The following is a 27,776-nucleotide window of genomic DNA, read 5'->3' as shown; positions in this document are numbered from 1 at the left end:
TGCACTTTTACAGGTGACCAGAGCCTGCTAACTACCACAATGCGGGCTTTTCTCAGATACATATGGATGTACCGTAGGCTTTGCTTGATTGTACTTACACCATTACTATTGCTGCCTGTGCCACTTATCCTTAAATCAAAAGTAAGTTCTTTTTGCATTGTTTATAAGTAACATTGTTAATGTGATATGTAAATGCTAAGCTACAGAGAGTAATGAAGCAATGGCACTTAATTCCATATTGCTATATAGTATATGGCTAAAACAGTTGTATCTAGTTAAAAGCAAGGATCTCTGATTCAACTGGACAAAGCTTTTATGATACATGTTATAAAGCATAGAATCAAGGACTATAAGAAAGCAAGGCAGAACCCACTGCCTATAGCATACTAAATTAAATTTTAAGGAGAGCAGCCTTTTTAACTTTGATCTATCTTTTGAAGTTTGGATAGGCATAATTAGCACAAAGTAATGCATTATAGAACATTTGTAGTAACTATTACTAAAAGTACACCAAACAATATTTTTCTAGGCTATTTTTGAAAATAAGATCCAAGTAGGAGTATCATTTACTTAAAATGTAACTAAGCACTATTCACTAATTATAGGTTATAAAATGCATTAAGACATGCCAAATTGGCAAGTGGCAAAATGCAAAGTGACGTTTCATTGAGGATATTATGATTTCATTACTTTAACAGAAGGTCAGGACACTGTTCGCTCTAGGCTAGAATACTGGCTTTATAGCAGTTAGTTATGCAAGGACATAGTGTGAAAGCAACACATATTTTTCCAAAAGTTTTAGGAGAGGGCTTGATTCATTTAAGAGAAGATTGGACATCTTTTTTATTTCAACAAAAAGGCATTCTAATATAATAAACCACTGGAAATGTATAGAATTCCAGAGTAATTTTTCTCATATTTTATCGTTAATAGCAGAGAGGACATTAAGGGTTTTATGTATTAATGCTCTAATATTTTTTTTTGCACTACTAATCATGAATTTGAATTATAGTTTAAAAAAAGGCTAAATTTTTATATTTATCGAGTGGGAAAAACACACAAAAAACTTGGATGTAAAACTTCGGCATCTGAAAGCTTGTGAGGTCATATAGAAGTCAATATAGTCAATTTAAGTTTTTCGAGTTTCGAGTTGAAGTTGTAAAATTACAAATTCAAGGTACTTTACGGTTTTATTCCATTCAGATTTCTAAACAAATAAGGTAAACATTCGTGTTTTTTTTTAATTTTTGATCGCTTTTCAAAGTAGATACCAATATGAAAATAAATAAATAAGCCTTCACAAGATAATAACATACCCTGGCCTTTAGTTTTATCAACAGTTATACTCTCTGCAAGTGCAGAGAGTATATCTTAGATGAAGATACATATTTATAATGATAAAATAATTATAATCTGTAAAAGGGTGAACATATTGCATTTATAAATAAACTATGAGTGCACCAAATCAATGTCCCTTTATGACATGTCCCTTTAATGACTACACTGCGACATCATGTAAATTAGATAATAAGTAATGGCACTTATAGCACACAGTCATTATGAATCCCTGCTGCTATGTTCCTTCCAGGGAATATTCTGCCATGAAATCAGGTGGGAAGTCCTGTAATCAGCAAATTGCTTTCCCCTATGCACACATGTTCATGGACCAAGTGCAGTTTGGGGCCACTTGCTTTTTATTGGCACATTTTCACTTCATGCCAGTACTGTAAATCCATGGCTCTTAAGATGTTTCACCCAGTCTTCAGCAAAAGTATATTTATAGTTTATTTATTAAATGCTTAATTTACTTTCTTACAGCAGATCATATAAATATGCTTTTCTCACAGTAAATCTATCAAATCTAAGCCAGAAATCCATTTAATTTCAGAAGTCTCTCACATTTGCAAGCATACTTCTGTTAAAGCGGGCAGTCATTAATATAAACATACACTCAAAAACTGTAATGGATAAATGATTATTTTTGACAAATCTTGTTTTTTTTTATTTATTAATGGTTAATTAATGAAGCTGACATTTTTCCCTACTGCAAAGAACCCAAGCATGCTGTTTGTCAGCTGTGCATGCAAATTGCTGACATATGCTGGATTCGGTCATTTTGACCAGGTCAGGTCCACCAGCAGCTCATAAATGTGTTATTTGAAACTGGAAAAAAATAAAGCTAAAGAGCTATCAAATAAATCATTAAATATCTAATCAACTGTAAGAATAAAACACAATACAGACTAAATGCTTCACCAACCCTGGGTGGGCAAGGTGCAAAGTGCAAAAAAACATGCACATCTCATCACCCCACAAGTTACACCTGTGCAGAGCATGACAATGAATTATATTCTGTTAATAGCAATGTGTGGCAGCCCTACTTGCCTGTTATTCATGACACAAAAATAGAAGTGCATGCAGGTGCAAGGTGCTTTAGAAGCCTTTACATATTGTCTGCTTACAACAAGAATTAAGTACAAGGATCATTTGTGCAGCAAAGCACTGTGCTTTTTCAGTTCAACACTAAGCAGAGCAGAACTTTCACTGGGCTATGGTTAGGCACAACGTATTTGCACTACTTACTGTATGCCACTATAATGAGCACAACATTGCATCCCTTAGTACTCCAGTAAATGAGATGGTATATATGTACGTTTATTGAATTTTTTAGGGTTAGGGTTACCCTGTAATTTTATTTTTGTACATATGTTTTCCAGCTATTGTTTTCTGTTACTTAAAGCTCTTATTCAATGTAATGCTGCACACATACTTACTGATAAACTTGTTTTATTTGCTCTGAGATGCAAAGTATTTTTATGTTTTAATAAATAAAGCTTATATCACAAAATTTTAAAGGTATGCCAATGATAAATCAAAGATCACCTATTCTGCTTATGTCAGGTTGTATAATGTTAATACTAATATTGCTTTTAATTGTGTATAATTTCCTTTCCGTTACAGGAAACAGAATGTGCTTATGTGCTTTTTGTAGTTGCCATTTTCTGGCTCTCAGAAGCTTTGCCCCTTTCTGTGACTGCTTTCCTTCCAGCTTTGATGTTTCCACTGTTTGGAATTCTACCATCTAAAGCAGTAAGTGCTACATAAAATTCTACCATCCAAAGCAGTAAGTACCACTTAGTCCTTCCTGCCTTTAATTCTGAATTGAGCACTGCTGCTCCTATTGATGCAGGGGAACCCTGGAGCTACCGCCTGGTCAGGAGGTCAATAGCTAACTGCCTAAAAACTTGGGCACAGACACAAACATGCCAAACACCAGAAATGACGGCAGGACTTCCACACCTTTGTGCCGAAATGCACACACAGTTAATTATTCTGTATAGGATCTGCAATTGCAGCAGGCACAGCAGGTTTACTGTGGCAAATTCATACACAAAAATATACTATGTTGTTAATTAAATAAATTACTACTTTTTTTTTTGTAAACTCATTTGAACTTTATCAGAGTTCTGCAGCATTTCCACTTGCTTCTAAAGCTTTGTTACTGTTGACATGCTCTAAAAATGTACAATGCAGAGCTAAGAAATAATCACTAGGCTACGATATTTGCACAGCTTCACTCCTAAAGATGTTTATGGTGATGATTTCTATGCTTCTAAAATATTGTCCTGTCTATAAAGAATCATGGATATAGCCTAAAGTTTGCTAATTCCTCATTGTCTGCTAACATTATCATGTAATCCAGTTTTAGAACACAAGGATATAACCTTAAAGCCTATATATAACAGATTATGTCATGTTTACTTTGATTCCAGGTTGCAGCTACCTATTTCAAAGATTTTCATCTCTTGTTGACTGGGGTAATTTGTTTGGCAACCTCAATAGAAAAATGGAATTTACACAAAAGAATCGCCCTAAGAATGGTCATGTTAGTGGGTGTAAATCCTGGATGGTATGTTTTTAAATGTGTAGTAATACGCTATTTACGGTAATTTGGAAAATGTTCACTTTATGCATTTCATCAAGTTAATCTTCTTCTTTTCATAGGTATGCTGCAAGTCTATTTACAATGTCTGAATTAATCATCTGCTATTTCCATGTATTTATAGCAGAGTAGATTATAGGGATGGTTCACCTTTAAATTAACTTTTAGTATGTTATAGAATGGCCAATTCCAAGCAACTTTTCAACTGTTTTTCATTATTTTTTTATCGTTTTTGAATTATTTGCCTTCTTCTAACTTTTTGCAGCTTTCAAATGGGAGTCACTGGCTCTTGGAGCCAAAAAACTATTGCTCTGTGAAACTACAGTTTAAAGGAAAAGTAACACTAAACATTTTTAACTAAAAAATCTATTCTACCCTTCCACAATAATTGCCCTATCCTGAAAACCATTTGTTATTGTGAATGCTTTAGTAGAAAATTCCTGTAAAAAACTTGGTTTCCGGTCATTTTAACAAAGGCGATATGGCGATGCCGGGGAAAGTATCAGGGATGCATCAACTATGCGGCGATTGATTGATTAAGCCTAGCCTTCCTTCTGTATAGGAAGGAGTCAGGCTAGGCTCAATTAATCGATCGCTGCATATTTGATGCATCCCTGATACTTTCCCCGGCATCGCCGCATCGCCTTTGTTCAAATGACCGGAAGTCAAGTTTATTTTCTTCTAAAGCGTTCAAAATAACAAATGGTTTTCAGGATAGGGCAATTATTGGTACAGGGTAGAATAGATTTTTTAGTTAAAAATTTTTAGTGTTAATTTTCCTTTAAACTGTAGTTTAAAGGAAATATGTTTGTTCTCTGTAATAAAATAGTACCTTGTCCTGTACTAGACTAGCAAAAATCCATATTGGTGGTAAAACAATGCTAAATGTTTTTTATTAGACTTAAGGAATGGGCAACCCCCTAGCATTCCAGCTAAAAGATCCTGTTCCTGTGTTTTGTTAATGCAAAATATTAACATGAATGACTACTGAGAAGAAGAAAGTGTTTTGTGATTTATGAAGGTAAGAGTAGTTTATGACACCTCATCTGGATGCAGTGGAGGATGATGGAAAATGCTACAATATACAGGTATGGGACCCATTATCCAGAAACCATCAAAATTACGGGAAGGCCATTTCCCGTAGACTCCATTTTAATCAAATAATATACATTTTTAAAATGCATTTCTCTGTTATATTAAAACAGTACCTTTTACTTGATTCCAACTAAGATATAATTAATCATTATTGGTGGCAAAACAATTATTTTGGGTTTATTTAATGTTTATATGATTTTTAGTAGATATAAGGTATGGTGATCAAAAATATGGAAAGACTCTTTATCCAAAAAAAACCCCGAGTATTCTGGACAACAGGTCTCATACTTGTACAGCATTTTAGTTCTCCTAATTTCACAATAATCTAGGCCTGAAGCACTACTAAATAGCTGCTATGCTACATCCCATTTGTTGGACACACATAATGCCATTCAGAAATGAAGCAGAGCTGATATCTTTTGGGTCAATGAATGACCTGAAATATGCCATGCTATTAATGCTTTTTCTAGTGGAAACCTTTAGTATATTAGCTTAAATTATTTCTGATTCTAAATGACAAGAGATTCTACTATTTGGCAGAGATTCTAATATTTTTAGTTCTAAACAGAAAGTCTCTTTTCCTAGATGTCAGTAGCTGACATATAATAATGCTATTTTAGGGACTTCATCATCTAACCAGATGCATGTCAGCATTCAGCAACTTAAAATATATCCTTTTTAAAAGTATTTTAGTTGAAATAAATATATATATCTTCTTCACGTCTGCAGGCTTATGCTGGGATTTATGTTTAGTGCTGGATTCCTGTCCATGTGGCTTAGCAACACCTCAACGGCTGCCATGGTGATGCCAATAGTGGAAGCTGTAGCACAGCAAATCATAAATGCAGAAGCAGAAGTAGATGCAATGCAAACAGGATCAACAGGTGGCATAGACAATGAGGCTTTAGAACTTGATGGTAAATATATGTTTATATTTTTCAAAAAAAAAAACAGATACGTCTTCCAGTCTGTCATACTTACAAGTGTGTTTTTGTTTACATATGGTCCTTAGAACAGTACTGCTCAGGCTACAGTTGGAATCACCAACTGCTATTAGCTTATGACTGCACTGAATACTTCCAAGACTTTGTAGCAGAATTTTATGATACTAATATGCAAGTATTATCTTCCTTTCAAACATACACTTTACATTCCATATTCCTTCTGCAGGCTCAGAACTCCAGTTATAATAGCCTAAGAGTAAATGCTGTTTCCATTAATTTGCTTTGCAATCTGAAACAGACCTGTGATGAACAACAATTGTTTATGTTTATAATCAACAGAAAAAAACTGTGAGAGTCAGCCAAAAAGTTCTGAATTGAAACCTGTTAATGGGTAAGTGAGTAAGCACATTTACTAAGCCACCAGGTGTCACAAAGTACCCGATCCTTACCAAGGATTTGCTCCTAATAAACACTGCACAAATCATGAAAGGAAAACTATACCCCCAGAATGGATACTTAGCCCACTAAATATGATATAAACTATTTGTTGGTTATTAAGGAATCCTACGAAACTGAAATATGTATATTAAGTAAATATTGCCCTTTTACATCTTTTACCCTATCATTTTATGATGGTCTGGGTGCCCCCTCAGATATCACATGACAGGAAATAATACAGCGCTAATTGTAACAGGAAGTAAAAGACAGAACTTTGTTCATTAATTGGCTGATGTGACCTAACATGTATATGTTTGCCCTTGGCTTGTTTGTTTGCACAGTGAATCGTTAGATCCCAGAAGGTGGGCCTTATTACTTGAAATTAGGTATGCACCGAATCCACAATTTTTGGGTCCGTCCAAACCCTAAATCCTTTCTAAAAGATTCAGCTGAATACCAATTCCAAATCCTGCAAATTAAACCATGGAAGAGTTTAATAGAAGTGCACGCAAACATTTTTTTACTTCTGTGTGTACTTAACCAAAAGTCGAATGATTTTAAGGATTTGGATTTGGTTCGGCCAGACACTTGAATGTGGCTAAATCCAAATCCTTCCCAAATCCCAAACCGAATCCTGGATTTGATGCATCCCTACTTGAAAAGACAATTTTCTGTTACTACTTAAAACTAAATTTTTATGTAGATGGTTTGTTTAGATGAATCAGGGTATTACATATAAGCTGCTTTATGCAATATAATTTATATATTTTTACATATATTATATATAATATACACATAATAACAGACACAGCTGCTTTGATCACTGCTATTTTTAAATTGAGCTCATATAGTTAGGCATATAGTTAGGCATATAGTTAGGCATATAGTTAGGCATATAGTTAGGCAGGTTATATATAGGCATTATGGTTGAACTTGATGGACGTATGTCTTTTTTCAACCCAACTTACTATGTTACTATGTTACTATATTATTATGTCATCTGGATATGTCGATGATCACATTTTTAAACCCTCTTTTTACACATATTTTTCAGATACAGTAATGGTTGTGTTACAAGTTATAATACTGAAACAAAGGCGGTAAGTTTAACATTTTTGTATTTAAAAGTTAATCAGTAATTAATTATTATTTTTAGAAAAGAACAGCTATAGCTTCTGACAGCGTATTGATTGGCAGATGTGGGGAGTGGGCAACGAAGATCATTGATAATGGAAGGAAGGAAAACTCTTTAGAGATTACTATCAACTAATTATTCAGATTTTGAAAATTAATACGAAACTAAATAATAAATATGACAGTTTGACTGCATGGTTAAATCATGGTAATGCATTAGTTAGCAAGTATTGTCTCTGTTTAATTCAAACTCTAGTAATCTTCTATTAAACCTTTACATAAATTAAATGCTATGCTAAATAAACAAAGAAAATGAATGCCAAACCAAGCATTACTGTTATTATAGGACTTATTAAAGAGAACTCTGGAAAAAATGTGCATTTGTATTATATCTGTTTACTATGCTAAAAAAACAAATTAAAACAATTGTTATGTGCTCCACAGGCATGACTAGAACAGTTCTGCCAAATGAAGATATCTTCAATTTTTCTTAACTAATGATTAGGAGGATTTTTGTATTATAACATATTAAGTATTTGTGAAAATAATTGTGCCACATCACTTGTCTTCACAAATTACCCAAGGAAAAGTTTGTTTTAGTACACTAATGTTCCTTTGCACTTATATAGGAGAACTGTATATGAAGTGAGCAGACTATAGTGCAGTATATTAGCACATAAAATGAGAAACAGACCATAGGGCCTATTTATAAATAGTTCACAAAGTTCAAAAACATTAGTTTAAATACTACAAAGATACTTGCACCATTACATGCTCCTTGCTCGTGCACCTGTAGGCACCCATGATAGCAATGCAACTAAAGTACTAATGATGGGTAAGGCCTTAATAGAAAAAATATTTCTTAAGCATTGGACCAAAAAACATTCAATATTGTGCACACAGGTCAGCTGTGTTGTTGGTGTTCTTTATGCTGCACAAAGCTGTGCCTCACTGGAACTTCAAATGATTTGCAAAGTAAAAAGTGTGAACATAAAACATAACTATAAACATAGACTGAGTACATTGTGAGTCTAAATATCTAAGCAGCATTAAACAATAAACACCCATCTCAGATAACCCCCTTTTTTATTAACTCCATTGCTGTTAAAGATTTGCAAAGATGTGCAAACTTTTTCCAACTAGAAATTTGAATTGTTAAAAATAATTAACGCATTCACTTTTAGAGACATGCCAAATCAGCAAGCAAATCTTTACCTCGGCTCATGCAATTTGGTTAACTCTTTTAGCAATAACACTGTAGCTATGTAATGTAACAAAAATATAGCATTTAATTTAATCAATAAAAGTTATTTTTAAAAGATTCCCGGTAAGCACCAATTCACCTATGGACTTGTGTGTATGTATATAAATATATATATATATATATAATCCACAGAATATATTTAAAGTGTGTTTGTGTTTGTTATTAAATTAACACTTACAGGTTTCAATATATTTACAGTGCTATTTTTGTAACCCATATTCCTGAGGATCTCTAACTGTTGTTGAAAAAAAGTCCTACATTTTTCTGTCATGAACATTCTTTGGAATAGTGTAGGGAAACTCCACCAATAAATATAGTGTCCGTAACAGGTACAAAAGACAAAAGGCCACAAAATGACACTGTTCCTCTTGTATAAGTTATGTAGCGTAATGCAAGTATACAACTAATACGTTCATGATTTTATTTAGAAAATCCTTCATTGTCACTCCTTTTATTTAGGCAATGGAAGAATACCAAGAATACCAAAATGAAGCATGCAGTGAACTGAAAACAGAATTAGAAGAGGTAGGAAGTATACTGAACAGGCAAAACATATTACATGCAATCTTTTACTACCTGTTAAAAAGGCCTTTCTGGAGCAAATACTGCACTTAAGATGTACTCCAGGTAATTGCTTTCTTAACTTAAAGTATGTGACACTACTAGTTATTTAAGTAAATGTAATTTCGAGAAAGGTGTCAAGGAACTTGTTGAATAATGTTTGAGGCATATTCTTAAACACCTCTGTAAGTGAAACTTGTGACCCCACTAAAACTGACCTCAAAATTACTATTATTATTATTAACATTTATTTATAAAGCGCCAACATATTCCGCAGCGCTGTACAATAAGTGGGTTTCATGCGTTGGACATACAGAGTAACATATAAAGCAATCAATAACCGACACAAGAGGTGAAGAGGGCCCTGCCCAAAAGAGCTTACAAAAATGTAAATTATAGTGTAACTACCATTATTACTGCCATTGCTACAACAACATTTTAACATATCATAAATAAAAAGGTACCCTGTTTTGCTAGAAATGCATTCAGTACATTTTTAAATCCCAACAACAAATCACTTATTGCCACTTGTGCTGCGTTACATATTCTTCTATATGTTGTATCCTGTGCAATATTCACAACTCAACAAGAAAATGGAGCAAGCCTGCAAAGAATAAATCAGCACTCATTTAAGTTGTAAATAATAAAAAAGGACAACAAAAGTGCAAGGCACACAGCTAAGTAATTCCAAAACTTTTTTTACAATGAATAAAAAATTAGATTCCATGGGTCTTTAAATAATTTTTGCTATGCAGTGGTTCTCTGAAAAGGGGTATAAAAAGTAGGAAGCAAAAAGCAGATCTAGTAACTTCAGGGGGGTCCAGAATATTAGAGTTTTAAATATATGTTTTTGAAAGAAATCAGCTTCCAGGGATACCTAAATATGTGCAACTACTTAATGACACATATTATATTAGATATTAAGCACACAGCACTATGAGATGCAGATAGCAGCAAGCTCTGGTGCAAAGGCCACCTTCTATCTACCACGTGCCATTAACAGGTGGTGTATGCAGGGCTCCCTTTGTGTATATGCCTACAGTCACATGCTGTTGCCCCAGCTAAATCAACATTCAATTGGATGTACACATTTTGAGTGTCAGAAACACTGTGCATGCTTAGGGTGCTCTTAGCTGCTAAGAAGTTTAGCTTAGAGGCTGTTTCAAATCATCAGAGATTAGCAGAGGTTAGCATTAGTGAGGCTGCATCTGCCATAGATGCTAACACTCCGTTCTAATGCAGAATGCACTGGATGTTATGCTACCGTGTAATCTGAAAATGAATGAGCTATCTCTCTTGTATCAATAATTTAATAACTATTAAATTATTGATACAAGAGAGATAGCTCATTCATTTTCAGATATATATTATCTATATGATATACTGGGAATCCGTCTCTAAGTTCAGTACTGAGGTCATTTTAAGATGTACCGATTTTCACTGCTAAGAGGCGTTTGTGAGGTTGAGTTGGTAAAGAAGCACTTACTACAAGTTACCGTATATACTCAAGTATAAGCCGATCCGAATATAAGCCGAGGTACCTTATTTTACCTAAGAAAACTGGAAAAACTTATTGACTCGAGTATAAGCCTAGGGTGGGAAATGCAACTGCTACTGCTAAGTTTCAATAATCAAATAAATAACAGATAAATAAATAGATAACTTTAGGGAAAGAAAAATGCTACAGCAGCAGACAAAAGCAAGTTTGGGAAGGCTAAGGAAGCTGCCATACTAATTATCAAGTACTTGGATCCCAGTGTACAAGTCCCACCACAGTACTACAATAGTAGTTACAAGGGCAAAATAATTCTTGATGCTGAACTTAGTACAAATTTAATTTTTGTAAATAACAAGTTATTGAACCAATTACTTAATCTGGCTCGTTGTGCAGATGGATGTGCAGATGTAACGCGCTCGTTGTGCGCACCCACCCTCCCTTCCTCCACTTGTGTCCGTACGTCCGTACGTCCGTACGTCCGTACGTACGTACGTACCTCCCTCCCTCCACTTGTGTCTGTTTATACCTCCCTCCACCTGTGCCCGTTCATACCTCCCTCCCTCCACTTGCGTGCATACCTCCCTCCCTCCACTTGCGTGCATACCTCCCTCCCTCCACTTGCGTGCATACCTCCCTCCCTCCACATGCCCACATGTGCCCGTGCATACCTGCAGTTGCGCGCACTCTGGCTGACTCTGGCTCGTTGCGCGCACCTCCCCCCAAGGACTGACATGAGTAAGTGCAGGCATGTGTGCACACGTCCGTCCACGAGTATAAGCCGAGGGTTACTTTTTCAGCACATTTTTAGTGCTTAAAAACTCGGCTTATAATCGAGTATATACGGTAAGTGGGCAATTTCAGATGCAATCACCATATTTTTTAGTCACAACGCAACACCTTTTTACATAACTTCAGAGTCATTACATCAACAAGGAAGAGATGTGCCATTTTGGCCGATTATCTCCAAGGGGGTAGGACAAGGGTTACCTTGCATCAATGGACTCCCTTGAATGTACTGTACATCCTAATAGCAACTTTTATAACAAAGTCAAAAACAATTCATGAAGAGAAACAGCTATTAAATCTCATTTTCATTACATAAATTAAAGTAGCTAATTTCTAACAGAAATGCAATGTCATGGTTGATGATAATATTTTATCTAGTGCATAATAAAATGTTTAATTCATCTATTCTAATCTTTAAAGCATGGCACTTTCTCCATACTTACTTCCTGCATACTTTGTACGTAAATGTAAAAGCAGTTTTTATGGTCCTGACATTTTGCCCGTCATAATGACTTTGTAATTCACTCAGATGTTTACTATCTCTTAGTTACACAATAAAATAATAAAAATGCTCAAGCCAGACAGCGTTCTTCAATCAAATGCCGGGTAACTTCTTAGGGCAGTGACTATAGGAACTTATCTCAGAACAGCTCATTAATTTTCAAAAGTTATTTACAGATAATAGGTACAGTTAAAATGCAATATAATATAAATGATGAGCTGAGGGCATAATAAATATACATTTACCATGAAAAACATGTTCCAAAGTTTCATATGACATACTGTGTAATATAAAAGATAATCACCAGTTCTTTCCAAAAAGTTTGAATAGGAATAGCAGCAAAATGCAAAGTACAGGTATGGGACCTGTTATCCAGAATGCTTGGGACCTGGGTATTCCGGATAAGGGGTCTTTCCGTAATTCTGATCTCCTACCTTAAGGCTACTAAAAAAATTTTTTTTAACATTAATTAAACCCAATAGGATTGTTTTGGTTCCAGTAAGTATCTTAGTTGGGATCAAGTAGAAGGTACTGTTTTACTATTACAGAGAAAAAGGAAACCATTTTTAAAAATGTTAATTATTTCACTATAATGGAGTCTATGGAAAATGGCCTTTCCGTAATTTGGAAGTTTCTGGATAATGGGTTTCCGGATAAGGAGTCCCATACCTATATGTAAAAGTGTCTGTTAAGCCTGATTGGTAAATAATCTCTTTACCTTTGTAATTTTGTTATCTTTACTATAGCTGTCTAATGTAAATGTATAAAAATGATACTTTAAAGGAACAGTAACACCAAAAAATGAAAGTGTATAAAAGTAACTAAAATATAATGTGCTGCTGCCCTGCACTGGTAAAAGTTGTGTGTTTACTTCAGAAAGTCTACTATAATTTATATAAATAAGCTGCTATGTAGCCATGGAGGCAGCCATTCAAAGGAGAAAAGGCACAGGCACATAGCAGATAACAGATAAAACACCATTGTATTCTACAGAGCTTATCTGTTATCTGCTATGTAACCTGTGCCTTTTCTACTTTTTTCCAGCTTGAATGGCTGCCCCCATGGCTACACAGCAGCTTATTATATAAATTATAGTAGTGTTACTGTAGCAAACACACCAGTTTTACCAGTGCAGGGCAACAGTGCATTATATTTTTATTACTTTAAAGCTCTTTCATTTTTTGGTGTTACTGTTCCTTTAAAGGGCAAATTTATCAAAATGTGAGTTTAGGTTAATACATAAAAACTCACCCACGTTCTATTCATTCCTATGGGATTTTTAGAATTGTATTTATCAAATGGTGAGTTCTAACTTTTACCCATTGATAAATAAGCTTCTAAACATCCCACAGGAATAAATAGAATGTGGATGAGTTTTTATGTATTAAACTGTAAACTCACATTTTAATAAATCTGCACCTACGTGTACACGGTTACAAAAGGCTTTAAAGGGGATGCACTTTTTTTTACTTGTAGGAACAACCAGTTTCATCAGACAAGAAAAGATACAGGTGTAAAAAAGACCACATGATGTGCAAGGCAATGGGTCTCTGTATAGCCTATTCATCAACAATTGGAGGACTCACCACAATTACAGGAACATCAACAAACTTAATCTTTGCTGAGCAATTCCAGTCGTAAGAAGTATTTGCTTTATTCTCAGTAGAGTTTTTGAAAATTAGAATTAAACTAAAGTTTGTAAGCATAGGGACCCTGCCCACACCCATCTAAACCCTTAGGGGCTGATTTACTAAGACACGATTTCGAATCCGAATTGGAAAAATTCCGATTGGAAACGAACATTTTGCGATTTTTTCGTATTGTTTGCGATTTTTTCGGCGTCTTTACGATTTTTGCGTAAAAACGCGAGTTTTTCGTAGCCATTACGAAAGTCGCGATTTTTTCGTAGCGTTAACACTTGCGCGCAAAGTCGCGCCTTTTTCGTAGCGTTAAAACTTAAAAGGCGCGACGTTTCGCGCAAGTTTTACCTCTACGAAAAAATCGCGACTTTACGCAACTTTCGTAATGGCTACGAAAAACTCGCGTTTTTACGCAAAAATCGTAAAGACGCCGGAAAAATCGCAAACAATACGAAAAAATCGCAAAATTACCGATCATTACGAAAAAAACGCAATCGGACGCATTCGGCCCGTTCGTGGGTTAGTAAATGTGCCCCTTAATGTTACTGCTTTCCAGACCTGCTTCCCTTGCAAGGTGACTTTACTTCTCCTTTAAATACATGTTATGGCTACCAGAATCAAAAGCAAAAAATACAGAAATATCTTAGACAACTATTTGGTGCATGTTTCATCAATTTTATGATATATACAAACTGAACTGTACAGAAGGTTAATTGAAAACAAAACACATGTTGAAAATGCTACATGATAACTATAAAAAAGGCAGAGAAAAGATCTGCTGATTTCTGATCGCTTTTGTGTTTGCACTGGCAGGCACAGCATCTGCCTGTTAGCACACTCAGAGGTCAGATTTTGGCTTATTTTGGCTTAAAAATGTATACAGGTATAGGATATATTATCCAGTATGGGACCTGGGGTTTACCAGATAAGGGATCCTTCTGTAATCTGGATATCTATACTTAAATCTACTAAAAAAAATCATTTATATGTTCAGTTAACCTAATAGGATTGTTTTCCTTCAATATGGTTTCATGCAGTTAAGGTAGGATTAAGTACAAGGTACTGTTTAAAGGTCCCTATACATGTTGAGATTCGCTTGCTTGACGAGATCACTAAGCGAGCGAATCTTCACCCGATATCCCCACCTATGGGTGGACCGTGTAGCCTGGGGCCAAATGATCGAATTATATTGGCGGGAATGGGGCAGTCGGTTCGGGGACCGCATCAACGAGCCGATGCAGTCCCCGATCCGACTGAATTTTCTAACCTGGCCTATCGTTATCTGGCCAATTTCAGGACAGATATTGGTTCGGCAGGCCCCTCGTTTCTGCCCTTACATGGGCCGATAAGCTGCCGAATCGGTCCAAGGGACTGATATCGGCAGCTACTATCGGCCCGTGTATGTTTACCATTGGAGAACAATGGGAAGGTAGCAAGATAGCAGCTCTCAGTAGATATCAGAATAGCATTCAATAGTAAAAAAAATCCAACCTATTGTTATTCTACTCCAGTTACACAGGAGTAGGGTAACAATAGGTTACCTGAAAGCATTTCTAATGTGTAGCGCTGGCTCCTTCTGAAACTCAAACTCAGGCACAATGCACTGATGGCTGCCACACACCTATATTACAACTAAAAAAATATATTTTTTTGGATCAAGAATAACATTTTAAATAGTAGAGTGAATTATTTGCTATGTAAAAAGTGTAATTAAGAAATTAAAAAGTACACCATAGGGATAGGGGGTACAGATCTGGACAACTCACCAGAGGTCAGAATTAGTCAGATATAAGGAAACACAAAGCATGGTACATGGAATAAGTGGCAAATAGTCAGGCATGAGAGTTGTTCCATAAACCTATGTTATACGTGTCATATGGAGGAAACAAAATTTTGCTAAGAGAAACAATGAAAATTAGGATAACCGCAATATAAATCAGTGGTGCTCAGAATGGTATAGGTGTACCATGGTTTCTAAATTTTTAGGACTTTAGCGTATTTGCCCAGGAATATAATGGAAAGCTTTTAATTGACCGTGATCCAATTCAATTTATTAAGTAGAGAATGGTTGTAGTTTTTCAAATGTAGTTTTGCAATGGTTATTTGCATATATTTATATTTGCATTATATAATTGTCATTTTCACCTGTTTCTATGCAGGAGTAGAAAAACCCTAGTGTTCCACTAGCCCTAATTACTAAATTCCTTGCTGCGTGTTTTTCTGATATTCAGGCTCTCCTCCCTCAGTCAATAAACAATGTGATTATTAAAACAAATGTTTCACCAAGATGCAGTCCTTACACCAAACTTGTTTTGTACTAAACAGTATTGTTGTTTTACTTTCAATTATTTTACTTAATTGCAACATTTTTATATTCTTCATGCAATTCTTTTTAGGCGCTACCCAGGTAGCACAGACATAAATTTTGGAACATGGTTTATTCTTTGCATTCCGATCGCTGTTATTCTAATGATTCTTTCATGGATTTGGTTACAGTGGCTCTTCTTTGGATTTGAGTAAGTTTACATGTTTTATGAGAATTATGTGAGTTACAGAAAATTCATTGGGATGTTTGCCTTTAAATTAACTTTTTTTATGCTGCAGATGGATTTATTTTAAACCATTATTTAAATTAAAAGAAAACTTCTCTTAGAACACAGCTGTCTACATTGTAATAATAAAACATAAATACAATAAATTAATTTTTAAATTAAGCTGCTCCTTATATAATGGAGATTCCTGGATTCTAACAACAAAACATTATGTGGATGCTTTACGTTTTATTTGTATACTTCTTTTAATACAGGTATAGGATCTATTACCCAGAATGCTTGGGACCTGGGGTTTTCCAGATGAGGGGGGTCTTTCTGTAGTTCGGATCACCATATTTTAAGTCTACTAAAATCATTTAAAATATTAAATAAACCCAAAAATATTATTTTGCCTCCAATAAGAATTAACTGTATCTTAGCTATGATCCAATATACAAGGCTCTGTTTTATTATTACAGAGTAAACAAAATTATTTTAAAGAATCTGAATTATTTGGATTAAACAGAATCTATGGGAGATGGCATTCCTGTAATTTGAAGCATTTTGGAGAATGGGTTTCCTGATACATGATGTAATGTATAACAATTATAGTTAGCAGTATACATTTTCTTACACTGTATAACCTAGCTACTCTGGGCTGGACCCCAACCATGAAAACATTTTGGGGGGCCTGGTGCAGAGTAGCAAACCCTACCAGCCCTTGCCCCCTACCCTTTATCCACTTTCTACTTTGATTTTTTTTTTTTAAATATTTGCAATTGTAATGTTTATATTTAGGTGCACTGTTTGCAGCACTAATGCACTTATTGTACAATAAAGTTCTCTACCAAGGGATACCTTGATAAGTAACATATACACCCATATCTAGACACAACTATATACAGTCATGGCCAAAATTGTTGGCACCCCAGAAATTTTTCCAGAAAATCAAGTATTTCTCACAGGAAAGTATTGCAGTAGCACATGTTTTGCTATACACATGTTTATTCCCTTTGTGTGTATTGGAATAGAACAAAAAAGGGAGCAAAAAAAAGCAAATTGGACATAATGTCACACAAAACTCCAAAAATGGGCTGGACAAAATTATTGGGACCGGGTTTCCGCTGTCAACCCAAAAATGGAATGTGGCCATTCATGCAGATACCATGCAGGACCAACCAATAAATGGTCAATTTAAGGGATTATCCGAATGGCAAATTAACTATGGGTGCTAACAAAGAAGAATGTGTAAAGGAGAAAGAAACAAGACTTTTAATAACAAATACACAAAGATACACTTGATAAGATTACAATTTGATCACATCAGGAAATAACCTGAAGGGTTTTTCAAACATGGCCGTTGCTTATCCCATATATCAGTTATGCAGGTTTGGTAGTAGTTACTAATTCTGAGTAAAGATAATTAAAACTTATATTTCTAGGTGTTTATCATGTATTTGTGTTCTATCACTTCAGCTTTAAGGAGATGTTCAAATGTGGCAAGGAAAGGACAGACAGAGAAAAAGCTTCAGCAAAAGTAATTAAGGATGAATATGAAAAGCTTGGGCCATTAAGGTTTGTACAATGTAACATATTCTAACTTCTTTGACAAAACAAAAAATATATTTACATACAAATAACAGTTTATTTGTTCACCTTTTTATTACAGCTATCAAGAAATTATTACTCTCATACTGTTTATATTAATGGCTTTACTATGGTTCACCAGAGATCCTGGTTTTATTCCTGGATGGGCTACTCTGTTTCCAAAGTAAGTAGTTTATTTTATAACATATTGTATTTTGTTGCTTTCTGTAAGCAAGTTTGTGATGTCTCTATATTCCAAGTGCTGAAGTAATAGTAAAAACAGTAAACAAAAAAACAGTTTCCTGGGTTTTCAAACAGTACAAAGAAAAAACATTACAACTAATAGCAATTTTGGTCAGCAGTAAGCTGCAATGGTTATTTTGGCAGTAAGGAAAATACATGTTACAAAGTTATTTATAAGCATTAATATTTGTGTTTTAATATTTAGCTATGCAGTTTGTGAGTCTTTCCTCAGATTCATCTGGGTGACAGAGGGAATAGTAGTGTTATCAAGAGACTAAAGCTGGCCATACACGCACGATAATATCGTATGAAATCTCGTTTCGTACGATATTCGGTGCGTGTATGGCAAGTCGGCGAGTCGACCGATATTGCAGGAGGCTGCTGATATTGGTCGACTCGCCGATCGGGCAAAATCTGCCTTCAGGGCTGAATCGACAGAAGGAGGTAGAAAACCTATTGTTTCTACCTCCTTATTTGCCGTTTCAGCCCTGAACGCTAGTGGGCCCACCGGGAATTTTCTTGGTATCCTGGTGGGCCAGTCCGACACTGCATGTGAGTGTAGATGGACATAAAATAATAGGAAAAACACAATACACAAAATAACAGTTTGTTGTTGCTACTAAGGTGTTAATAAATTACAAAGGTAAAGAGTCATCTTGGATGACTCTGCAAAGATAAGATCATAATGCTGCTGTGATAAATTCAAGCTGTCATGACTTGAAGTACAAAGGAGAACAGGTGGAGGTACTTGTGGGCTGCATCCAAACACAGTATTAGCACTTCCTACCTGCTGTAAAACACAACAGATGATTGTAAAAAAATACTTAGCAACTGTCATGTCTTTAAGGCAGCAAGGACAAAGCAGTTAGGACTTTGGAGAAAGTTAAGTGCAAGTCAAATTTTAATGTACCAGAAGACAAAGGTAGAATGGTGAACTAAATATCAAGCAAAAGTTAGGCAGACATTTGTCTTCACTCATCAGTAACAGGCCAGGAGTCAATATACAGAATCATAGATTAGAAACCATCCAACAACCATCAAATAAGGTTTTATGAAACAAAATTAATCACATGTAGTACAATGTTGCATAAAAGATAGTAAAACTGTACCCGAAGCTTAGCTTCTCAACAGCTGCCCAGAGTGTCGCAGAAATTTCTAATAAATCACAGATGGGGAGCTGCTGTGACATGTTTAAAGGCCTGTATCATTGCTGCTACAGAGATGCTGAACCTTTAGGCTGATGCAGGAAGTTCAGCATATAAAATTTACATTCATTTTAAAAGTTTCTTTCTTGTTATTCATTATAACAGAGTTGCTGTCACAGTGTTTTTTTTTAAATACATCATTTACTGACCTTTATTCAAATACTATCAAATTTAGGTTAATAATTAAAGGTTAACTGTTGCTGTTGGAAAAAAAATCCACTTAAGTGTAGCAGGTATTTAATAACCGTGTTTATTTTTTTTCTGTTTTACAAACAGAATTTCTGTTTACATTTGTAACTTTATTTTTGAATTGCTCAGTTTAACTTTTTTTTTGCGCCAGAAATTTGCTGCTCTACTGACAAACAGCATCGTTTTGGAATTGTTAGATTAGGGTTGCACCCTAATAAACCATACACATTTCAAAAGCTATAAAATAAATAAAGGTATGGAATCCCTTATCTGGAAACCCGCTATCCAGAAAGTTCCGAATTACAGAAAGGCCATCACCCATAGACTCCATTATAAGCAAATAATTCTAATTTTTAAAAATGGTTTCCTTTTTCTCTGTAATAATAAAACATTATCTTGTACTTGATCCCAGCTAAGATATAATTACCCCTTATTGGGGGGAAAACAATCCTATTGGTTTTATTCAATGTTTAAATTATTTCTAGCAGACTTGAATTACGGAAAGATCACTTATGCGGAAAACCCCAGGTCCCGATCACTCTGGATAAGAGGTCCCATACCTGTACAACCTATTTGTCAAAAAAAATTATTAAGCATACACTACAATTTAGGGGATTATTTCTAGGAGTGGCAGTTTCTCTTGAATATCCAAAGAAAAAAACAATGTTGATGTAATCATTAATCATTAATTACTGATTAAAAAAAATTAGTCAATATTTTCCAAGGTACTTAACATACATAAAGCTTTCAGCAAACAAACTTTATAACCATTACACAACAATAGTATACTCTTCCATTTAAAACTGAATCAAAGGAATTATCTGTCTATTAGGTATATGGGTTATGCTACAGATTCTACAGCTGCCTTGCTTTTGGGCCTTCTGTTCTTCATCATACCAGCATATCCATGGATTCGGGGAACCAAAGACAAAAGCAGTTAAGTACTGTTGTTTTGTTGGGAACATTTATTATGTCGCACACAAACAAATATTAAAATGTCATTTTAGAATTACATTTACAGTGAAAAAGTATCATTATCATATAACATTTCAATGACCATTTTCTCCCTTCTCTTTCTTTTTATGAACATTTAAAGGGGCAGTATACTCCTTTTTTCAACTTCAGTGCAAACCAGCCCCTTGGCATATGTTGGCACTTCATAAATATGTGTTGTTAAATAATAATAATAATAATAGTGAATAGGGCTTTGCTGAACATACTTTTTTTAGCTGTCATTTTCATGAAGAAATATGAATGTTTTTTTTTTTTATAAATTCACATTCTACTGGTTCATACAAGACCACTTAGAAGCCCTATTTAAAGTATTTTTTGGCATTTTTTTTTATTTATCAGCGGCTAAAATAAACTAAGATCTTTTTCTAAAGCAGATTAATAGTTCTAGTTTTCTAATTATTTTCAATGTCCAACACATTATGAGATTCTAGTAAAATTATTTTCCTAGGAATGCATAAATTGTGTCCATAGAATGTGTTTCCAGTGTGGGAGGATGAGATTGTGAGTTTGCCAAGAAATTGACAAGAGCAGTACAAATATTCTATTATTTAGGACATTATAACATCCATGTGTTTGCATTCCTCATAAAATGGCATAAACACACACTGTAACTACTTTTTATTATATACCGTAACTGCAGATATTTGCATCTTTTTATGCCCTTATTTGTGACATTGTTTTAATTCATTACAAGGCAAAACTTTAAACCAAGGAGCAATGAGGAATAGAGTAGTAAAAGCACGGAATTGATGGGGTGGTAAACTCTGAATAATTATTATTTATGCTAGCAGCTGTGGGAGTAGATCTCTGTCTATAGGGCGGAACACAAAAGTTTCAGCAATTTTCAGTGATATTTTTGATGTTTTTGCTGTTAGTAATACAAAGTCAATGAGTAATTTTATTTTGTAATATTGCAACATTGTTAGAAATAAATATATTTTTATAGATTCTTTTAGCTACGTTCCACTCATCACTTGGAAGGAATTTCAGGCCTGTATGCCATGGGATATTTGTATACTTGTTGGTGGTGGATTTGCCCTGGCAGAAGGTTGTGAGGTAACATGCTTAATTAACATACAGCTGTCTTTAATCATTTACACTTATTTAATACACTCAGTTCTTTTTTCCAGTTATTCCCTACATGCTACATAATAATCTTAGTTTAAAAAGCGTATGGACACACTGGTAGAACTACACATGTTAATGTATGCAATGGTGCAGTTTACTTGCTGTACCTATGCCATGACTGAAGTTGTTTTCTTGCTTGTTTCTTTAAGGAAATAAGGTTACTGTGTGCATAACTGTCACAAACCTAAGCTGCTCTATAGTATTGGCATGCATGTTCCATTACAGCACACTTACTAAAACGCAGTATCAAGCTACAAAAAGAGAGAGAAAAGATTGCCATCGCAATATAAATACCTTATAAATTCCTTATACAGCAACTATGTGTTATTAATTAAAACAGTCCCCATGAATATGTTAGGCTAATGCCACACGTAGCGTAGGTAGCGTATTCTCGGCAAGCGTATGGGGCATATTTTTGGATTGCGTTTTTCGGCCGAAAAACACAATCCAAAAATATGCCCCATACACTTGCCGAGAATACGCTACCTACGCTACGTGTGGCATTAGCCTTACAGCCAACATATCAAGGTGCTTATTCTAATATTTGAGTTAGTGGGGGGTGGGAATTTGGGGTCTCAGTGCAACATAGTTTTTAAGATTTTTTTTTTTTTTTACCATTGTACATTGAATAGGTGCAGTGTATGGTGTGTAGTGTCTACTTGTTTATGTCAGTTTTGCACAGGACATGTATCAAAAAATATATTAACCATAGTTCTTATCTATATAACTTTATATTGAAAATCCTTTAGGTATCTGGTCTATCTCAGTGGATAGCTAACAAGATGACTCCACTTGGGTCATTGCCAATATGGAGTGTGATTCTTATCTCAAGTTTAATAGTTACAACAGTAACTGAAGTGGCAAGCAACCCAGCTACAATCACAATCTTCTTGCCTATTTTAGCACCTTTGGTGAGTTTCATTTTAATTCTATGAGTATTACTGTTCATTTTTCCTCAAAAAATATGAAATCAATATAACTTTTCTTTTGAAGTTCCAGTTGAAAAAATGGTCTGAGTTTAATGAATAATAATGAATTAATCATAACTGATCTTGTGTTATCCAATGAGTGAGCTCACTGGCCATCAGCAAATACAGTACAGTTTAATAAATAAGCAAATTTCACAAAAGATTATACAAAAACTCCATGTGGGTTGAAGCTCCTATAATTTATTTGGAAAGGAAAACACTAAAGAATAGCATTAAATAAAATCTACCAACCCTGATTGAATAAGGAAATCAGATTCCAAAGTATAAAGTAATTTAACAAAGCCAACTTAGGTTTGCGAGAGATTGATAAAAGAACTATAGACAGATAGCAAAAATAATAGGAAAGAAACCCACTCCAGCCATGGAATGGATGCTGTGCATTGTAACTGGGAAACTTTATTTAGGAAAAGCAGATAAAGCTTAATTAGAAAAATGAAGTAATTACAAAATTAATCAAAATTTTTCGATTTTAAAGCCAGAATTTCCTCTCTAACAATTGCCAGAAGCATATGTTTACTCCTCTGGTAGCCCGCAAGGCATTGCTATCTTAATTTTCTTAGTGGCAGCATTTCCCCTGCATCTTTGCTACATTTTTTGGCAAGAATTAGAATGGAAGCCACCAAAAAGAAATATCATATACCGTATATACTCGAGTATAAGCCTATCCGAATATAAGCCGAGGAACCTAATTTTACCTAAGAAAACTGGAAAAACTTATTGACTTGAGTATAAGCCTAGGGTGGGAAATGCAGCCGCTACTGCTAAGTTTCAATAATCAAATTATTTAATAAAAGGACACTCACAAGTGCTTACATGACTACCATATTAATAAACATTAGGTATGGGCTGAAAAATAAGGGCGCATCCAACATAAGATAACCACATACAAGGTTGTACAGGTTAATATGTCATTTAATTTTACATACATATACAAGGAACTAAGTGTGAGCAATGTAAATCCAGTGAAAGAACTGTATATGTCTCTGAACAATGCACCAACTGATTTGTCTAACTCTTTGTGCAGCCACACTACAAATGTGGGAGAATCTAGGGATGCCGCTGCAAATGCAAGTTCTTTATCTAGTGGAGAAATATTGCATTTATATCACAAAACAAACTGTCCAGCTCTTGTTGAGCCAAAAGCATCAGCAAATACAGTTTTAGGTTTGTGTGACGGTGTCCTCAGCAACAACTCTACTATGGGAAGCAGTGATGGCAATTACAGTCTCCCCTGGTTTATCTCATAGTGCTGTACAGGCATTAGATATTTCTGATGCATGAAGCCTTAAAGGGTACCTTTACAAGCCCTTCCCTTGAACTCGGTTTCCATGATGCCGATATCAACCACTCGTAGGTGAGCATATCGGGAGTAGATCCTTTCTCTTGGTGATTTTGTCAAACAAGCGAATCTTACAATGTATGGCTACCTTAAGAGGTTAATTTTTACCATCCACTTAATATCAGAATATATCTAACCTTAGATAATGACAGACTTCCTAGCCTAAAATGCCAAAGGCAGCTACAGAAGGGTAGAGGGCTGAGCATGTCACATAACAAATGAATGCCTCCTCCCTTCCTCATTGGGTATATTTATCATGCTGTGTAAAAAGTGGAGTAAAACATTACCGGTGATGTTGCCCAGGGCAACCAATCAGCAATTAGATTTCAACAGTTAGAAAACCAAAGCAAAGCATCTAATTGGCTTAGAGTATGGCTTCAATTTTTCCCCACCTTACTCTGGTCTGGTCTTACCTAACTGATAAAGTGTGTTCTTAGCATGCCAGATTCTTGCAAAGTTCTTATTTTGCAGATTTGTGGTATTCTTGTTTTGTGAGAAATCACATTAAAATAAACAGATTCTGTTATATTTTTTCTTTTTTTTTTTTTTTACAGGCTGAAGCAATAAACGTAAATCCCCTTTATATCCTCATTCCCACAACTCTCTGCACCTCTTTTGCCTTTCTACTTCCTGTATCCAACCCACCAAATGCTATTGTGTTTTCCTATGGTCATCTGCAAGTTATGGACATGGTAAGTTACCTATAAGATTGAGCATTTATATTACAGAACCTAACCTTATAAACTGAACAAGACATGAAAAACCCTTAGGTGTCCATATCCCACAAGGCCACCCACTGGTTTGCCTGTCTAAAGGGGAACCCAGACTGAGGGGCCCAAACTTTGGGATCCCTACACAACCTATGCTCTGCTTCTGACCTTCACCTCTCTTCTTCTCTCATCACTTTATCCTATTCCCAGCTGCAAGAGTCTTGGGCTTTTGTCTGTCCTTGCAACTCCCCTTCCTTCCAAACTTTTAAACATTCCTTAAAGACCCACCTGTTTAGGGAAACTTATTCAATGTATCTTGATTGATCCGATATTACCTTTTCATAAATCACCAATTGTATTCATATTCCTTACGTTTTAAATGAACCCTAACCCTTTAGATTGTAAGCTCTTGTAAGTAGGGTCCTCTAATCCTATGTTAAGTTTGTAACCCTTGTTTCTTAAATTACAAACTGGATTCCAAAAAAGTTGGGACACTAAACAAATTGTGAATAAAAACTGAACGCAATGATGTTGAGGTGCCAACTTCTAATATTTTCTTCAGAATAGAACATAAATCACGGAACAAAAGTTTAAACTGAGAAAATGTACCATTTTAAGGGAAAAATATGTTGATTCAGAATTTCATGGTGTCAACAAATCCCAAAAAAGTTGGGACAAGTAGCAATAAGAGGCTGGAAAAAGTAAATTTGAGCATAACGAAGAGCTGGAAGACCAAATAACACTAATTAGGTCAATTGGCAACATGATTGGGTATAAAAAGAGCTTCTCAGAGTGGCAGTGTCTCTCAGAAGCCAAGATGGGTAGAGGATCACCAATTCCCACAATGTTGCGCAGAAAGATAGTGGAGCAATATCAGAAAGGTGTTACCCAGCGAAAAATTGCAAAGATTTTGCATCTATCATTATCAACTGTGCATAACATCATCCGAAGATTCAGAGAATCTGGAACAATCTCTGTGCATAAGGGTCAAGGCCGTAAAACCATACTGGATGCCCGTGATCTCCGGGCCCTTAAACGACACTGCACCACAAACAGGAATGCTACTGTAAAGGAAATCACAGAATGGGCTCAGGAATACTTCCAGAAACCATTGTCAGTGAACACAATCCACCGTGCCATCCGCCGTTGCCAGCTGAAACTCTACAGTAAGAAGAAGCCATTTCTAAGCAAGATCCACAAGCTCAGGTGTTTTCACTGGGCCAGGGATCATTTAAAATGGAGTGTGGCAAAATGGAAGACTGTTCTGTGGTCAGACGAGTCATGATTCGAAGTTCTTTTTGGAAATCTGGGACGCCATGTCATCCGGACCAAAGAGGACTAGGACAACCCAAGTTGTTATCAATGCTCAGTTCAGAAGCCTGCATCTCTGATGGTATGGGGTTGCATGAGTGCGTGTGGCATGGGCAGCTTGCATGTCTGGAAAGGCAGCATCAATGCAGAAAAATATATTCAGGTTCTAGAACAACATATACTCCCATCCAGACGTCATCTCTTTCAGGGAAGACCCTGCATTTTTCAACAAGATAACACATTCTGCATCAATCACAACATCATGGCTGCATAGGAGAAGGATCCGGGTACTGAAATGGCCAGTCTGCAGTCCAGATCTTTCACCTATAGAGAACATTTGGCGCATCATAAAGAGGAAGGTGCGACAAAGAAGGCCCAAGACGATTGAACAGTTAGAGGCCTGTATTAGACAAGAATGGGAGAGCATTCCTATTCCTAAACTTGAGAAACTGGTCTCCTCGGTCCCCAGACGTCTGTTGAGTGTTGTAAGAAGAAGGCGAGATGCCACACAGTGGTGAAAATGGCTTTGTCCCAACTTTTTTGGGATTTGTTGACACCATGAAATTCTGAATCAACATATTTTTCCCTTAAAATGGTACATTTTCTCAGTTTAAACTTTTGTTATGTGATTTATGTTCTATTCTGAAGAAAATATTAGAAGTTGGCACCTCCACATCATTGCATTCAGTTTTTATTCACAATTTGTTTAGTGTCCCAACTTTTTTGGAATCCGCTTTGTATTTCAATACCCTTGTTTTTTATAAATTAATGCAAAGCTCTGCATAACTTGCTGGCGCTATACAAAGAAATAATAATGTTGATGATATTGTATAAAGCTCTGCATAACTTGCTGGCGCTATACAAAAAATGATAATGATGGTGATTATATTGTATAATCCTCTTTTTATAGGTGAAAGCTGGCCTTGGAATTAATATCATGGGTGTTCTTGTGGTAATGCTGGCTATCTCAACATGGGCAGTTCCAATGTTCAATCTAGATACTTATCCTTCATGGGCACCTATCATCACTGCTCCTACAAACAGTACTGTAATACCATAAAAGAATTTGGAAAATGTAATTAATTTTCTGTATAAACCAGTACTCATTTACTGCTCTATAAACTGTATGATCCATATCAGTTTGAATCTGTATAAAGCTTAAAGGACATGTAAAGCCTACATTTGCCTACAATGTATATCAGTTGGGCACATCTCCCCCACCTAAATGGCATCATTTGTACTGCATATATCACCCTCCGCTTGCTAGCACCATCACATTTTCCTAAACCAAATAGCAGCTTTCATCTGGTGGCCATTTTTCCTCTGATAAATAATTATCACCCCCAAGTGACTTTAATCGCTTACCTTGTACCCCGGGCTGGTGCCCCTGTTAGGAGAAAACAGCACCAGCCCGGGGTACCTGTAGCGAGCGCTTCCTCCCTTCTGCTTCGTTTTACCGGCAAATTCCTGGGACCGGCATTTTCACTCTACTGCACATGCTAGTGAAGCAGGAAGGAGGAAGCGCTGCAGCTACCCCGCGCTGGTGCTCTTCTCTCCGAATAGGGGCACCAGCCCGGGGTACAAGGTAGGCGATTTAAGTCACTTGGGGGACTGCAAACAGCCTACACACACAGACCCTTATTCAGCATACATTTAATCAAGAATACAGGCTCACACAGGCACAACTGTCTGATAAAAGTTCTGCTTTGTTTGAGCTGAGCTCAG

At 35.6% G+C, this 27,776-nt stretch overlaps 1 protein-coding gene across 1 annotated transcript; it reads left to right on the top strand.

Moving 5' to 3' along the window:
• slc13a1 (solute carrier family 13 member 1) lies at positions 1-27,173 on the top strand. Its single transcript, XM_002934970.4, has 16 exons — positions 1-141; positions 2,962-3,090; positions 3,774-3,910; positions 5,768-5,955; positions 6,322-6,373; positions 7,475-7,520; positions 9,278-9,343; positions 13,642-13,802; positions 16,202-16,321; positions 17,813-17,911; positions 18,006-18,107; positions 20,393-20,496; positions 21,521-21,630; positions 22,452-22,613; positions 24,585-24,722; positions 26,962-27,173. Exons 1-16 carry the CDS (start codon positions 40-42, stop codon positions 27,109-27,111), a joined length of 1,866 nt encoding a protein of 621 aa, XP_002935016.2. The 5' UTR covers positions 1-39; the 3' UTR covers positions 27,112-27,173.
• Positions 27,174-27,776: the final 603 nt, after the last annotated feature.

The sequence above is a fragment of the Xenopus tropicalis genome, chromosome 3, assembly GCF_000004195.4.
Source record: "Xenopus tropicalis strain Nigerian chromosome 3, UCB_Xtro_10.0, whole genome shotgun sequence".
Lineage (NCBI taxonomy): Eukaryota > Metazoa > Chordata > Amphibia > Anura > Pipidae > Xenopus > Xenopus tropicalis.
Note: the sequence above shows the minus strand (reverse complement) of the source record. Positions and strands in the feature narration are given on the sequence as shown.

Bases quoted from the DNA above. Each gene is read 5' to 3' on its own strand.
- slc13a1 (XM_002934970.4), top strand. From the start codon at position 40: ATGCGGGCTTTTCTCAGATACATATGGATGTACCGTAGGCTTTGCTTG. The intron at 3,091-3,773 runs GTAAGTGCTACA...CTTTGATTCCAG, and splicing joins GAATTCTACCATCTAAAGCA to GTTGCAGCTACCTATTTCAA. The intron at 5,956-6,321 runs GTAAATATATGT...TATAATCAACAG, and splicing joins TGAGGCTTTAGAACTTGATG to AAAAAAACTGTGAGAGTCAG.